Raw genomic sequence first — 16,382 nt, forward strand, 5'->3', positions numbered from 1 at the left:
CAATGGTTCCGCCCCTCGGGGGCTGGTGGGATGTGGGGGGGTAGCTCCATGTTCTCAGGGCTGTACCCCCCCCTCCCACACACACACACACACACACACACACACACACGCCCCCGTGGCTCTGGGGCTCCGTGCTGGGGGGCTCCACCGCCGGCAGCGTACGGGGTTGCGCCTTTCTGCTGCTCCGTGGTTCGTTAACAGCCTCAGAACCGGCTTTGGCTGTGCAAGCGCGGGGCCGTGGGGCTGTCCGCGCCCGGAGCCCCTCCGCAGCCCTGCACTCGCCAAAATCTGGCAGCGGGGCCGTGGTTATTTCAGGGACATCATCTGTGATGTGCGGCTGTGGGGCAGCTGCCCCCCCCCCCCCCCCCCCCAGCTGCCTGCGCGCCCTTTGGGCTCTGCTGTGGGACCGCGGGGTTGTGGGGCTGGCAGCCCTCAGCTGCACTGTTGGGGAGCGCAGGAGGGAAGGGACTCACGTGCCCGTGCTCGGCCATGGCACGTTGTTGTGATGTGCGTGCCCCCTCCCTGCGATTCTGTGCGGTTGTTTGGTGCTCAGTCCAAAACCAAGTGTCTATGGAGACCGGTGCTCGGTGTCGTGTGCTTCTCTGCCAATCGCAAGTGAAGCTGCATCTCCCAAGCCTACAGGCTCTTACCTTACCCTGGTACACTGACAGCAAGGATGAAGCAGAGCTGGTAACATCACCGATGCTTCGGTATTTGTTATTTCTTTGAGCCAAGCTGCGTGCTGCTCACTTAAGCAGAGCCCAAGCTGTGTCGCTTGGCATTCCCAGGGCTGTGGACAGCAGTGAGGCAGCCCCGAGCGTTTTCTGGAAGGAGCCAAACCTGCGGGGCCTGGTGGCATGGCAGCAGCGCTGCTGTTGGCTGCAGCAGATGGGACTGTGCGTGGAGCTCTCGTGCTGACCTCGTCCTGTGTCAGTGAATCCTGATCACAGCACCTCCATGTAGCATGTGCCGTGCTGTTGCCATTTGGAGCCCTGTTGGAGGTGGTGAGACCCCCACAGGATATGGAAGGGTGAAGGGAGCGAGGCTGCCACTCAGTGAGACCCACACAAAACTGAGCTCAGGGCCCCTTCAGGAGCTCTGGGAACCCCCAGGGCGTGTTTTGAAGGAGGAAAGCAGCGTAGTGCCGGCAGCCGGGCACGCTCGTGAACAAACAGGGCTAATCCATCTCTTTGTGAAAACAAGGCCTCGAGGTTTTGAAAGTTTTGTAATCGCTGTGGCTGAAAAGGGAGTTTGAAAAAGCTGACGTGTGTGAATGGCTCCTTCCTGGCCCCACTGTCTCTCACCCTGGGAAGGAGCTGCAAGCAGCGTGGGGGGTTGTTCCCCGGTGTTGGTGCAGGGCTCAGAGCTGCTGGGGGGGTTCTGTGTGCAGTGGGCACTGAAACATTTCGGTCCAGGGTGTCCTGTCCCCAGGAGGAGAGCATTGCCCTGGGGGGCTGCTTCTGACCTGGGGGCTCGCGTTGCCGGCAGCTCGCAGTAAGAGCTGACAGCAGAACGGACAGGGTGCTCCCCTCCCTCTCCTTGCAAAGGTGGAGTCTGGAAATCCTAATTCCCCATTGGGCTGAGAGTTGAGTTTCAGTCTGTTTCCATTTCTCGTGGCTCCTGTTGCATGGGTCGCAGCCTGCCCGTCGCTTACGGCTTGCAGCAAGGACAGAATGTTCTTTGGGGCTGAATCCTTCTGCTTTAGGAGCTGCAGTGATGCATGGAGGTCTCTGCACGCGCTGGGCATGGACGGAGCCCCAGAGGCGCTGGGGTAGTGCCATATGCCGCAAACAGAGTGCTGCGGCCCTTCCCTCTCTGCAGTGATAACTGAGGGGTTGCTGAAGGCCATTTTTTTTTTCCAGTGAGCAGATGAGAGATAAGAGAAGAATTCCAACCCGTGGGGCATGAGCTGCTCCATCTGTACCAATGTGATGGAGAGGGAAATTGGAGGGAGTTTATCAGCTTGAGGAAAAATCAAATGTAAACATCGTTCTCAGAATGATTACAGTTCACAGCTCAGTTGGATGTCACATGCCTCTTTCCCATGAAATGGTGCTATAAGATGATGACAGAGGGAGCCAGCTAGGCAAAAGCACTCACAAAAACACCCCGTGCCCTGAACTCGGTAGGACCCTGCAGCTCCTTCACAGTCAATAAGTCTCAGCTCAGCTGCAGGGAAGGAGCGAGGCGGTGCGAATGGAATTCAGGCTGCTCCAGCAAATGATTCGTCCTTTAAGATGTGGATCAGCCAGGACCAGGGAGGGAAGCTGGGGCAGCAGAGCAGGCAGCAATGGGTCTGGTGGCAGATTGCTGCTGCTTGGCCACGGAGCCAGCAGGGTTGGGGCTCTGGGGGCTGGAACAGCCCCACGGGGAGCGACCCATGAGGGGTTGGTGTGTGCAGCGTGTGATTGGGAGCGATAATGGAAGTGGATCGCTGAGACAGCCACTGGGGGCTCATGCAGGATGCACGGCCTTAGTAAATAAATATGATTTTCCCATATAAGGTGATTGCAGCCTGAAAAGCGGGAGCAGGAATTCCAGCACTTGCTTTCTTCCCCAGCATGTCCATCGTTCAGACACAGGCAGCTGAGTGCTGAAATAGGGCTGGGCAGTGCCCTGGCCATGGGAGCTGCTCTCATTGCACTCTGCTTCTGCCCTTGTTGTGCTTTGCTAGGCTCAGCTGTCTCTTTGGCCTGCCAAGCATGTTCCCAGTGCTAGCAGGGTGGTAGCTCTGTGTGACGTTTCTGCACGGTGTTCCCTCAATGGGAAGGGTTGGTTTGTGACCACGCTCCGTCATGCTCGTTGCGGAAAGGCCACGGGAGCCCAGCAGGAAGGTGCACCGAGGCAAAAGCAAAAGGACAATTTAATGCTGGGGTTAAACTGCAGAGGTGCAGGGAAGAAGAGGGTTGTGTGAAAATCCCGTGGCTGAGTTTTGTCCTGGGCTCTGTCAGCGCTGTCCTGAGCTCTCTCAGCACAGTGGCCAGTGCTGCTCACCCAGGTGGTGTCATGCTGGAAGGAGAAGCGTTTGGGGGCTCTCCCAGGCTCTCCAGCTCCTCTCTGCCTAAATCAGGCTGTGTGAGGCGAGCCCTGTGCTCGGAGCCTGGCCTCTGAGCGGCCTGGGGAGAGCCAACGATAGCACGGTGACGCTGTGGTTGTGCCTTCTTTAGGTAGCTCTCAGCAATACCGCGTTCCCCAGCAGCCTGGCACTTGCTTGTGCGTTGCAGTGCTGCCAGCAGCCGGGTTAACCTCAGAACTTTTCTGGGAAATGGAAAAGCTAAAAGCGATGGGAGCAGCCGCTTCTGTCACTTCATCTCTTCTCACCCACACGTGTTTCAGCAGAAAGCGCTGTCAGCCCCTAATTAAGCGCCGTTGTCTTCCATCGGGTGTTCTCGTGGCTTCCCCAGCGTGCGTGTGGGTTTTGCACCGGGTTGCGGTGAGGAACGCGGGCTGAGTCACAGCGTGCCACGGCGAAGCGGTCATCCCATGGTTGCAGGCTGCTCACCATGAGGGTTTGTCCCTTTGCTTCTCTTCCTGCATTCCTTCACCAAAGCAAACCCGTCCCTCTATAGAAACACAGAATGGTTGGAGGGGACCTTTAAGATCATCTCGTTCCAACCCCCCGCTATAGGCAGGGACACCTCCCTCTAGACCAAGCTGCTCACAGCGCCGTCCAGCCTGGCCTTGAATGCTTCTAAGTCGGAGCATCCACAGCCTCGTTGGACAACCTGTTCCAGTGCCTCACCACCCTCTAGTCTGGTTCTGCTGAAACACATAAAACCAGAATCTGTGCGTCATGTGAATGGTTCTCTTAAATATTAAAAGCAGGAACAGAGTGATTTTTGAGGAATTGCATTGTTTTGTAGCGTGAGGATTGCCAAGGAGGCAACTTTACAGGATGTGCGGGTGATGTAACTAGAGCTGTGCCCTGGACAGCTGCACAAATTGCAGCTGAATCCAGAGCTGCTGAGAGTGACCCTCGCAGTGCCCCATCAGCGCTGCGCCGGAGCGGAGGACACCTGCAGCTCATTGCAGGGCACAAGGCTGTAATTAGCAGAATCTGTTCTCGGCGGAAATTGCTGCTTGCTCTGAAGCTGGAGGGGTGGGCAGGGAGGAGGTGGGCAGCACTGCTCTTATTCTGCCATCGACTTAAATCAGAGAGGTTGTCTGGATCTGCTGTCCCGTTCCTGCAGGAGGAGAGAATTCTTAGGGTGAGATTCCTCATTTGTGGGTGGAACAGATTTGGTTTGAAGGGCAAGCCAGCAGCGTCCTCTCGAGCTCCAGGATATTTACCTGTTTCGTTTCTTCCTCCAGTTGCAATGGGGCAGCAGTGACAGCGGTGCTGCAGTTACAGTGTGAGCACACCCTCTTCCCAACACCCATGCTTGCAGCCTGCTGGCGGTTGAGGCTTCTATTTTTCTGCTCTCAGAACCTGCTCCCTTCCGTTGCCACTTCTGCACAGCCCCATCAGGCTGGGCAGCTCCTGGCTGCACCAAGCAGAGCTTTCCCAAAGTTGTGTCCATGGGATTGGGATTTTACTCGAGGTCCCGAAGATCAGAGGGATTTAAGAAAAACCTTCAGGCTTGGCATAGGGCCCAGAAATGCGGGTTTCTACTTTTTGCAAAGTAAAATGAAGGTGATTCGCTCTCGTTGCCTGGTTGGGTGGCCTGGTTTCTTTTTGTAAAATGCTCTGTACGCGTAGAGGAGGAGCTGAGGTTCGCATTCCTTCACAATGCTCTCTGGGGTGGTACCATGTGGGGAGACTGTGGCATAAGGCAGAAGCAATTTGCTTTGCTGTCCCCTTTGAAAGCCCAGGGAAGACGTGTGTGTACCTTAGTGCTCGCTCAACCCCTGCTGTTGTGTTCGGTCACAAAAGCAAAATATTACCAGCACCTCTAGCACAGGTGGGAGATAGAGGCTGCCGCCGCGCTCCTTCTTCTGTAGTCCCTCTGCACGTGTGATGGACCAAAACTTGTGGATTTTTCCAGGCAGAGTCATCCATGTTGGTGTTTCCCATAAGGGAGGCAGCTGGCAGAAGCCATCACCTGGCTGAGCGCTGCTCCATCCCCACTGTAAGGGCTGGGAGATGGGAGTGCCTTGGAGCCGCGCTTGGCAATGCTGGGTGATGTGCTCCGGCGAAGCCAGAAACAAGGCACAGCTCTCTCTGACAGGTCCAAAATCTGGAAGACCAACAGTTTTGTAGCGTTTGATTTTTCTCTTTTCAACCTCTGCTCGGGAGAAGCTGCACATTAATTCTCCCAGCGCTCAGGGCGTTGCGTTGGTACGCGCACTGGTTTTCAATCCAGAGTGCTTCCTCGCAGAGCGGCGTCCCTTCAGCCTGAAATCAGGTTTGATGGAAGAGAAATGATGACACGCTCCTTCTGCACTTTGGTCTCCGAGGGGTGGATGCTGTGCTTGGTGCAGCGTTAAGCAGGAGTCGCGGGTGGATGAAGGATCTGGGGCGCTCAGCCAGGCTGGGAATGCCCAAAAATGCTTATTCAAGAAGATGAGAAAGCAAAGGGATGAGCATCCTAAAATTTCTTGTAACTGGTCTCAGGGAGCCGCAGCAAGAGGACGAAGAGTTTTCAGAGATTTGGAGTGGAAAAACTACAGAATTTTATAACAACACAGGGCTCTCTGAGGGCTGTGGGAGCTAGGGATGGGACGTGCCTGGATGGCAGCTGCTCATCTGCAGGGGAAATGAGCAGATCATGGACAGCAGTGGCAAGTGCTGCCTGTTATTTCATGTTTTCTTTTAGAGCTTCTGCTTTTGGGTTGCTTCGACTTGCCAAGAGAACACTCTCCATATGTCCTTTGCCTTATGGCTGGCCTTTAAGTGCTGGCAAAACCGACGCACCCGTCTCAGCAAAGTGGGACCGGAGGAGCAGTGTCCCTGTGCGGAGCTCTGTGGTTGGGTTGTGTCCATCCTTCAGTGGCCATGCAGCACCTGGCTCTGCTTCATCACAGCTGCCTTGAGCTCTTTCCATGGAAAGCCACCGATGCTCAACTGCTCCGAGCCTTGTGACTTCCATTTTGATGTGCTTTGTTGAAAACAACACATGAAAATTCCCCGGGCTCACCGGAGAAGGCTGAAGGAGCCCTGGCCTGTGGGCTGAGCTGTCTGCCCATAGCATGAAAGCTGCAGGGTTGGGGGTTTAAACAGGGTGTGTTACATTCTCCATTGACAACAGTGGGCCAGCATGGCTGCACGTCCTCTTTCTTCCTCCCACCCCGCAACGCACACTGCCATCACAAAGCGCAGAGCCTGCAGGTCTGTGCTGGGAGCAGGAAGCCTTAGCAAGCTGGATTAAAGCTCCTGCAAGATTTTTTCTTACAGAGCTAAGCACCGTGTAGTTCAGAAGTGCTGGAATTCGATTCACGTGAGGCTGCTGTCTCCTATTGCTTCGTTCTGTACCCACTCCTCATAGGGGATGCTCAGATTTCCTATGTGCTGTCCCAGTTCTGGGGCTGTGCGCTGTGTTCTGGATCCCCAGCAGTGCAGCTCTGGGCATAGATGCATGCTGGAAACCTGCAGTGTCCCCAGCACCTTTGGGATTTGGGATAAGCAGCACACATGATCTTTGGAGCTCGTTCTGCTGTGGCTTGTTTTGTTCCATCTGTTCAGGTGCTTTTGTTTGCATGGAGCGGGAGCGTCGGAGCAAAGCACAAAGAGCACAAATGGCCCCAGCGAGGGAAGGGAACGTGCTGGTGAGCAGCTCGGGGAGCCTGTTCCGTGCCCACCGCCCTCTGGTGCAGAACCTTTGCTGTTCCCCAACCTGACCCTCCCCTGACGCAGCTCTGCGACCCACTTCTGAAATCCCCTTTTAGTCCTCAGTGTGTGAGCACCCCCAGGAAAATCTCTGTCAGGCGACATTAGCAAGAGGGGAATTAAATCTTGGCGGATTTAGCCGAGCAGCTTTGGCTGGAGTAAATCAGGAAATACCTCGCTCCTTAAAAATCCAGGTGCGTCTTTGGGATGATTTGTGGCCTGCAGACCAGGGAGGGTTCAGGTTGGGTATTAGGCACGATTTCTTTGGAAGAACAGTCGGGCGCTGGCACAGGCTGCCCAGGGAGAGGTGCAGTCACCGTCCCTGGAGGGGCTGCGAAACCATGTGGCACTAGGGGTCAGTGGGCATGGTGGGATGGATCAGGGTTGGACTTGGGCATCTTAGAGGTCTTCTCCAACCTTAATGACTCTGGGGGCCTGGCCCTCTCTCTAGCTCCATCCCAGCCTGTTTTTCAGCTTCAGGAGTTTGGGACTGGCTCCAGTGAGGTTCATTTTTCCAGCCACCGCCTCTTTCTGCCTGGCACAGCCCTGTGTGCAGGGATGCAGAGCTGATCCTACCCCCCAGCAAAGGCCTGGGGCAGATGGACCTTGCTGTAGCTTCAAAGTCCTCCAGCCTTTAATGTCCTGGCTCTAAATTAGCGTCGTGGTTTTGCTGCGGCGTCAAGGACGCAGAGAGCCGGCTCCATCCTGGAGAGGTTGCGCTTCCTGCCACGCTGCTTGCTGTCTCTAATTAATCCTAATCAAGCTTTGCTTGAATTTTAGGTAGACTTGGGCTTGCAGGTCGCACTAAGGAGCAAATCCAGGAGCAGGGAGGAGGCTGCAGGGTGCTGACCTTGGGCCCATCTCACCCTCAGCCCGTGCTGGGACGAGCCGGGAGCGTGTTTTGCTCGGCTCCGCCGTCCTCCTGCAGCAGGAACACTGCGTTCAGATAAGGCTGCACCTTTCCCATCCAGCAGAGCATCCCCCTGGATTGCATAACCGCAGCGCGGAGCCGAGCGGCTGCAGCCTTTTCCTCTATTGGGTGGCAGCTATTGTGCGTGCCTCTTGATGAGATTTTTGTTTGGCTTTTTTGTCAGATGTGTCACACGGTTCGGGCTATAGGCGCTCTGAAATTGTCCTTTTTCTACATGCAGCTGATGGGAGACAAGGAAACAAATCAGTTCTTTTTAAATTTCATTTCCCCCGGCTTGTCCTGCTTGTTCCCTGCTGTAATTGGGCTTCCCTGCTGTAAGCACTTTTCTGGTTAGTTGTCAAGGAAACGTTTTAGCAGGGCACATCCTGGCTCAGCAACCCGCATCCCGAAGGACCGATGCTATCCTGCACCTGCATCCAGGGAGCGGAGCTGGGCAGGAAGGTGCTAACACCCTGCAGCATCCCCACCCCATGCCCTGGCCTGGCTAAACAGATGATTGCGAGGCAGGATGAATTCCTGCTTAAAAACGTGGAGCAGAGAAGCAGGCTGATGGATGCCTTCCGTGCAGAACTGCCTCTTCATGGCAGTCCCACGTGCTGGTGATGTTGTGCAGGGCTGGGTGAGGGTGTGGTGCCCAGTGAGGGATGGAGCATGCTGTCCCTGTGCATGGTGCCCTGAGGCCCTGTCCTGCCTAACAGGACATGGAGCACTTTCCCTTAGCTTGTAAAACCACACCGTCCCATCCCTGACAAGTTTATGCTCAAGTGAACAAGGCAAAGGGGGTGGGAAGGGAGAGCAGGGCACGGTGTTGGCGTGGCAGAGGGCACAATGCCATCAGCCTTCCCCGAGTGGAGGCATGGGGCTGTGTGGGGTTAGGGGGCATCGCTGGTAACCAGCTTTCACCGCGGTGTCAGGTGGTGTGGAACCAGCACAGGTTCTTGTAGGTGGTCCTGGAAATCATTCCTCTGCCCAGAGGTGCTGCATCGAAGGGGGAAAAGACCTCAACGCTCCATTTAGCGTTGGGACTTTCTTGGTGCCTCTCATCCCAATCCAATGGTGTTGTCAAAAGGGGAGAAAGTGCGCGTAGTGATCAGAAGTAGGTCATCGCGCCTGGGAAGGGCAGGGTGTAAGGAGCTGCCTTCTTGGGGCGGCTGCTGCACGTCCTGTTCCTGCTACTGTTGCTGCTCCTGTTCCTGCTCCTGTTCCTGCTCCTCCCGGCCCATTGCTTTGGGTCACTCGGTGCCATATGCTGTGCTTCAGCTGCAAGAAGTTTGGGGGCTGCTTCCTGTGTGTGCCAATTCGGGCACCGCTCCTGGCCAAGGCTCGTTTCCTGGCATCTTCTCCCAGTTGCTTTTTTGTTGCCTTCGTTTCGTTTTCTCAGCAGGCCCTCACGGAGAGCAGCAGCTGTCTCTCTGGATGCACGCATTGAGCTGCCAGCCTTTCTCTCCGTATTTCTCCCTCCTCACATCTGCTCCCCGTGCACAGCCCTTGCCTTTCCCAGCTCGTGCCCTGAAGCAGAAGGTGTGGGGCAGCCCGAGCAGCCAGCAGATCCCAGCATCCTGCTCGCAGCCTTTTCCCCCTCCGGTCCAAAAGGCTTGCTCATTGCTGTCTCTGTCATCACTGAACAGCAGCACAATTCCATCCAGATGTCTGTTTGTATGCCATGTATTTTTTATTTGTGGTCACAGTGCACATCTCCTGGTAAACACTTGAATGCAGCACTGTCTCTGGGTAAAGGAGCGCAGATAGATCTACCAGCTCCCCCAGTTTGCTTCCACCGCTTCTCCAGAGCATCGTAAAGCATTAGATATTTGTGAGTTATAAATGTGTGTCTGTCTCATAAAGAAGGCTTCTGCTGGGTGTTTGTAAACTTTCCTAAGAAATTCCTTGTATAAGACAAGCTTGAAACCCATGTTTTTAACTGACGATAGGTCATGGACAGCAAGGGCAAGTTTTTTTCCTGGAAGTTTTGCTTTTCAGCCTAAAAGATCAATGATTCTTGGACTATTTAACTTGTGCCACCACCCAGAGAGTGCCCTGACCCAGCGCCGCGCGGTGACTTGAGCGCACTGATGAGGAGGATGAAGCCGAAGATGCGGGTTCCTTGGCGAGCCCTCTGCCTGCATCAACATGAATGAGAGGCGAGGGGCCTGGAGACGTCTGAGCATCGATTTGTTGACGCAGCGTGTTGTGTAAGAGCAGAAATGGGTTATCTCATCTGGTGGAGGGGCAGAGCTAAATGCAGAAAGTGAACTGGGGCACGTGCTGGAGCCGAGACGTGCGGGTTCGGGGCTGACCGCGTCCCTCCAGCTGCAGCTGGGAGGCGTATGGAAGCAACAGAGACAAAACCAGAGACGGGAACGGTGAATGGCACGGCGTCGACATCGGATTGAATAAGAGCAGCGTGCGGGTGAGAAGAACTGAAGGCAGCAGGTCAAGCGTGCACCAAGCGTCGCAGAACCGTGGAGCGGGGCGGAGGGCTGGGGCTGCCCGGCCCACGCTGCTCCGACCACAGCCACGCCGAACGCTTCCGCCCGCGCTAAGCTGCACCAAATCGGATAAGAATCATTTCAATTAGCTTGCTAAGCATCCAAACGTCCCCCGGCAGAGCTCTGCTGCCCCGTGGGCCCGAGCGCGGCTCTCGTGGCTGCGCAGCCCCCGCGCTGGGGTTCAGGCAGTTTGTGCAGGGCCATCTGTCAGCGTGGCTGAGCTCTGAGGAGATGTGGAAGCGTTTTTTTTTTTCCACGTTCTGCCTAGAGTTGATTTCATAAAGCCAATTTTTTTCCTCTTTGGAGAGGTTTTGCTGGCAATGCCCTCGTGCACCTGAAGCATTGTTTCTCCTGGAGGTGCACAGGTTCCTCTCCTTGGGACCTTCCTGCGAGAGATTGGTGCTGATCCCACACTTGGTACGTGTACAGCAGCAGACACTTAAAAGCTGGCAATGAAAGCAGCTTGTGGTAATTATCACAAAATTAAAGATAATCTCCCGCTCTGGAATTGTGACAAAGAGCAGCAAAGAGATTAGCAGGGCTCGTGGCCACACGGGGCAGCAGGAGCATCCCAGCCCTGCCAGTGCTGTGGCTCACACTGCCCTGCCCATTGCTGGGCTTGGTGGTGGCTGACAGGGAAGCTGTGTTGTCATGGGCCAAAGAACTAATGGTTCAGCTCCAAATTCTCTGAGACGAGCGGTGCTGCGTTCCATGCAGGGATCCCCCTGTCTGGTTTAGGGTTGTGCTGTGGATTAGCTGGATTTCAACCCGTGCATGTGAAGGCAGTGTGATTTAAAGCAAAATAACCCAAACAAATCTGCTCCAGCTTTGCAAATGCAGGCAAAGTGCTTGGTTTGGGAGGCTGAGTTGCAGACTGCTCAAAATACCACTGGGACGAGGTGGTTTTGGCCACCGTTCCCAGCTCTGGTCATGTATCTGAAAGCTGTAGGCACAATCTCAATGTCTCGCCGTTGGTTGTAATGCAGAAATGGTGGCTTCTCCCAAAGGCAGCGGTAGAGATAAGTGATGGATTCATTTTCGTGTTATATTTGGACCCTGGGTTCTGTAAATAGCTTCAGTGATCAGTATACATTGTGGAGTGGCTGGGAAGCAGCTTCACGAGCATCTCTCTGGGCCTCTGGACGTATCCAGCTGTGGTGTGGCACAGCCCTGTTGCTTACAGTGCCACGGGGTCTTAGAAGTTTTTGCTGAAACCTCCAGGAAAAATGATTCCTGGGAGAAATGGTGCGTGTGTGTGAGTCTTGGTTTGGGTGAACCCAGCAACTTCAGGCTCCTGCACTAGTGAAACTGAAAACAGCACAGCTGCTGGATGGGCTTTCCAGCTTGCTTGAACGAGCAAAGCAGTCGGTTGTTGTCTGGATATTTTTGATCTCGCATGCCCGTCTTTAGTGATGCTCTGCCCTTCTCTCCTCAGGTCTGGCACCGAAGAAAGCAGCCGTCACCGAGGTGAGATGGTCCCTGTGCTGAGAAATGAGAACGCAATGAAAGGAGACTCCGCGTCCCGGGCTCCTGCAGGGTGGGAGGAGGCAGCGGTGCAGCGCAGAGCCCTGCAGCAGGGCAGCAGCTTGAGGGGCTGATCTCCTCTTTCCCATAACCCAGGCTGCAGAATCACTGTCACCTCCCGGAGCACAGCCCTTCAGCTGGAGCCCGGTGTGAGGATCTGTGCCTGGAAGTTGTTCCCTGAAGCCCACACTCGCTTTAGGGCACCGTGTTCCAATGGGTTTTCTTTGATCCGAGTTTCTGACATTCCCCTTTTATGTTACTCGCCTGGGATGGTGAGCACTGATATATGTGAATAGCAGAACCTCCCCATACGCTGCCAGCAATGTGGGACGTCGTTCCTTTTGCCTCCCCAGAAATAAGCATCATAGAAAACTCAACTCCTGTAAGAGTTGCTTTTCTCAGTGCAGAGTGAGCCCCACTTCTTGCCCTGGAAATACAGGGTCTCTGCAGGAGACTTTTGCTGATTGTCTTACAGTGGGAATTTCTTAAGCAATACCCGTGGCTTAAATTATTTTGAGAGGATGGTGGTGAGCCACGAGGAGAGGCAGGACGATGCAGCTTGGGCTCACGTGCAGTAGGATGCTCATAGCAGAGTGGGAAGGTTTTGAAGGAGAAATGAGACTGCCCCTTTGTTCCCGAAGTACGGGCAGCCTGACCAGAAATAGCTGCAAGCTCCTGATTAAAAGCTAAACCACAAAGAACTTCTGTCGTCTGAACGAAATTATCCGCTGTTTGCTGCAGCCGTCGGTTCTGAGAGATGGTTCTGTGCAGCACTTAGAGACAGTGATATAATACTGTCACTTGGGAAATGACCTTGGATCTGGCTGCTTAAAGAACAGCCAGGGCCTGGCTGTTCTGTAGTGTAACAAAACCCCGAGTGCTGCTGGTGCTCACCACAGCTGGCTGCTGGGGCTGCAAAAGGAGCTGCATCCAGCTTCACCCAATGGATTGCATCGGGGTCTGCTGGATTGCAGCTGCCATCTGCTCCCTCCTTTGCAAAGCTTCAGGAGGAGGTGTTTTTGCAGCTCACCCTGTGTGGGCTTGTCCTTTGAACTGTTAACAAATGAGATCTTGCTTAAATGGATTATCTCCATGTGAACGCCGGAGCGGGGTTGTGTTATCCACGTTATCAGCCCTTTGTTTCTCCAGTGAAGTGTGAGGCATTGCCATGAAACCTGAGGGCATGGGATTTTTAAGAGCAAACCTCTCGCAGTTTGATTTAATGCATCACTGTTTTTAATCGATGAGAAACCAAAGCCAAGTATGCAGGGAATCCCGGCTGCCACGAGCTTCTCTCCTGGCTCAATATCTTTGCCATGGGCTCTGCCCCATTGGTGCTGAGAGTGTTGGGGGGGGGGGGCCTGAGTATCCTCAGCCCTGCTGTCTTGAAGGATGGATGGATTAATCAAACAGCTTTGTTTGAGCTTGCCAGTGCCAATTGCAGCTGCTTGCAGTAGGGATCCCTCCATCCTTTATGGCTGTGGTGGCTGGGTCCAGGCTGCGCTGTTCTGTTTGCTCCTGCTGGCCAGGCCAGCTCTTCTGGGATGTCACTGTGCCTTTTTGTTCCAGGGCCCGTCACTACCAGGACAGCCTGGCCAAGGAAAGAAGATTGGTCATCGGAGCGTCGATGCTTCCGGAGAAACCACCTACAAAAAGGTTCGGATCTGGGGACCTCATGGGTGGCAGGCAGAGAAGTTAGGGCAGGGGTCGGGGTGGTACAGCTGAGCTTTCCTGGTGTAGCAGCCAACAGCAACCAATCTGATTTAGATTGTATGCAGCACCGTTGTACTGTGCAATCCTGTGAAGTGCAGACCTTTGGAGGCCTGGAGGGACGTGTTCAGCAGCTGGGTGAGCTTGCTTAGCAGTAAGCAGTGCTCACGATGGCCATGGAAGTCACAGGCATGGCCCTGTTGTAGTACAGGGAGCGTTACTGCCATAATACTGCTCATGCACGGCTCCTTCCTTTCTGCCAGACCACTTCCTCCACGCTGAAGGGGGCCATCCAGCTGGGGATCGGGTACACGGTCGGCAACCTGAGCTCCAAGCCAGAGAGAGATGTCCTGATGCAGGACTTCTACGTGGTGGAGAGCATTTTCTTCCCGAGGTAAAGGAGACAAGGAAACAAAATGAAAGCATGAGTTCTTTCTTTTCCTCTCACTGATTTTTTTTTTTTTTTTTCAAGAGAGCTTCCATCTGTCTTTAGATGACAGAGATGGATGCTCTGAATGTCTTAAGTATGCATCTATTTCGTACAAACATAGCAGTGGGAAGTGTTAGATTCTGCAGTACACTGACTTGCAAGGAAGTGCAATGTCAGGTATGGTGCTGTGTGCTTGGGTTAGCCTTGCTGTGTGCTTCTCCTTCTATCTAGAATATCTCCCTCAAAATTATACCATGCTTGAGATGGGAGAAGCTCATTCTGGAGCTCTTCAACTCCGTAAACAAACAGAGCTCACAGGAGCTATATTCCTCATCCACATACATCCTGCTTGGCAAGTGGCTATTCCTTGCATTCTTTGGAAATAGATTTTGGCAGGTAACTTAAAACCCACTTTCCTGTTGTCCAGCCACAGAAGAAAGGTAGTTTGTTTGTTTGTTTGTTTGTTTGGGTCTTTTTGCAAGGCTCAGTTTATCCTTACCATACAGCAGCCTCGATGCGACCACGGCTCTGTGAACGGTAACATGAAGACTCACACATCTCATGTCTGTTTTGTGCAGTGAAGGAAGTAATCTCACCCCAGCTCACCATTATGCCGACTTCAGGTTCAAAACCTATGCACCAGTGGCTTTTCGATACTTCCGAGAACTCTTTGGGATTCGTCCAGATGATTATTTGGTATGGATGCGTTTTTGGACTTGTATCTTCCCTGCTTTGTTTGAGATGATCTGGAGCAATACAGTAAATGTACCCCTGAACTGAGGCTGTCAGCTGATCTTGCCCAAAAGGGATGGAGAAGAGTCAAGGAATCCCAGCAAGGAGTGGGAGCAGGCTGTGGCTGTAGGGCTTCTGTTCAGTTTTGGGGATAATCCCAGCAAGAGCAGCACCACTCGACCAAAGCCTTTGTTTGCTGTGAGCTCACGCTGGAGGGAAAAGAGGCAACCTGCTTCAAGCGTGTGCTTGCGCAAGCTGCGTTATGGGGTTCCCTCTGCTGCTGCCCCTGACAATAACTCGCTGTGTTTACCAGCAAAAGGGGCTGTGTTCTGCTGGCTGCAACCCTGTAATGTCCCCTGGGGCTCCGAGGACAAAGATGGGAATTTGTCCTTGTGTACTCACTTGAGAACTATGTGAATGTAGTTATGTTAATCATCTTATGAAGACAGAATAATGCACAGCTTGTTCCTGTGCTCGGAAAGCTCCTCAGAGCTGTTTTTAAACTACCTAGAAACGCAGGCTGCTGAGGGTTGGAGTGCACTGGGGTTGAACCGGGTCCCCTGCACCTTTGCAGTGCCCTGCTCGGGGGGAAGAGAAGCCCATCCAAATAAGCTCCTGCCCTCCCCACTTTCTAACAGCCACTTTTTTCTGACTTCAGCAGTAGGCAGGGATAACCATAGCAGTAAACATACAAGCAGAAAGGAGTCAGTGCCATTGCACGGCTTGACAGTCACTGCGCTCCCCATCTGTGCCATCCGAGATAACGCTGCCTGATTTGATGAGTGGCTCAGAAGCCGGGTGAGGCGCAGAGCCTGCCTCAGCTGCAAAGGTCACGGCGCTGATTTGTTGCTTCTGCTTCCCCCGATTCTCTCTTGCCTGCCACGGCAGCAAATGCCTTTAATTATGCATGAGATAATTAACTTGATAAAGTCTTGCATCATTAATCTGCGCAGCGCTGAAAGCTGTTTTCAGTACGTAATGATGAGCATTTAATTTATTGCTCTGATTATGGCCCTCGCGTCCCCTGCCTTCCTCTCCCCATCTCACCTCGTGCTGTGGCAGCTCACGTGGGGACCTGCTTGGCCCACGCAGACACCCCGGGGTCGGAGCCTCGCTGCAAAGTGCACATCCGCGCTTGAGCTTCGTGTTTTTGTTTCTGCTGTTAGGCATGTCCTCCACCGAGGACCTGCTGTTTGCATCCTGATGTCTAGAAACGTCCTCCCGATGCAGCACCCCTTGCTGTTCTGAGCGCTGATCCCTTTCTACTTGTTTGGACACCTGCTCTCGCGCTTTTCATGCGTTTCCAGCGGGACTGGGGGGAGATGTGGCTGTAAAACACATCTGCAGCAGGGCAGCGCGAGGCCAGGGAGGCTGCTGAGAGCAGCAGTGCATCGTGTTCCCTCCAGCACAGATACCCGGAGCAGACTGGCGTGTCTCTTAAAATCCCATCTTTCTGTCTGCGCTGGTGGCGATGTGCTGAAAGGAGCCTCAGTGTGATACGCACGTACACGCACAATGGGAGAAGATAAGATGTCATTACGAAGCCTGGATGTTACTGAAAGCAGAAGATTAGCTTGATTCCGAGCAGTTGGGATGCTCTGAACTGTAATCTCGCTCTCTAATTGTAAATTGTCCATCAGCTTTGCTGCTTAGACCTAACCTATAATGAAAATAATTCTCTTTTGAGCTTTGCTACCCCTTAATCTCCTGGGCAGGCAGCGTGCTGGGGAAAGCCCTCAAGGTCGTAGAGCTCAGTGTGCCATGAGCTAGGGCTAAAAACATCATCTTTTTTTTCCTTTT

The 16,382-nt window shown here is 53.8% G+C and overlaps 1 protein-coding gene across 1 annotated transcript in view; it reads left to right on the forward strand.

Moving 5' to 3' along the window:
- The window catches only part of PIP5K1C (phosphatidylinositol-4-phosphate 5-kinase type 1 gamma), a gene marked incomplete in the record, with an annotated part of 28,191 nt that overhangs the window by 996 nt on the left and 10,813 nt on the right, over positions 1-16,382 (forward strand). The window contains 4 exon segments of the mRNA XM_021378602.1: positions 11,622-11,653; positions 13,280-13,366; positions 13,684-13,814; positions 14,429-14,546. Coding sequence (XP_021234277.1) covers positions 11,622-11,653; positions 13,280-13,366; positions 13,684-13,814; positions 14,429-14,546 — 368 coding nt within the window.

The sequence above is a fragment of the Numida meleagris genome, chromosome 27, assembly GCF_002078875.1.
Source record: "Numida meleagris isolate 19003 breed g44 Domestic line chromosome 27, NumMel1.0, whole genome shotgun sequence".
NCBI classification, from domain to species: domain Eukaryota; kingdom Metazoa; phylum Chordata; class Aves; order Galliformes; family Numididae; genus Numida; species Numida meleagris.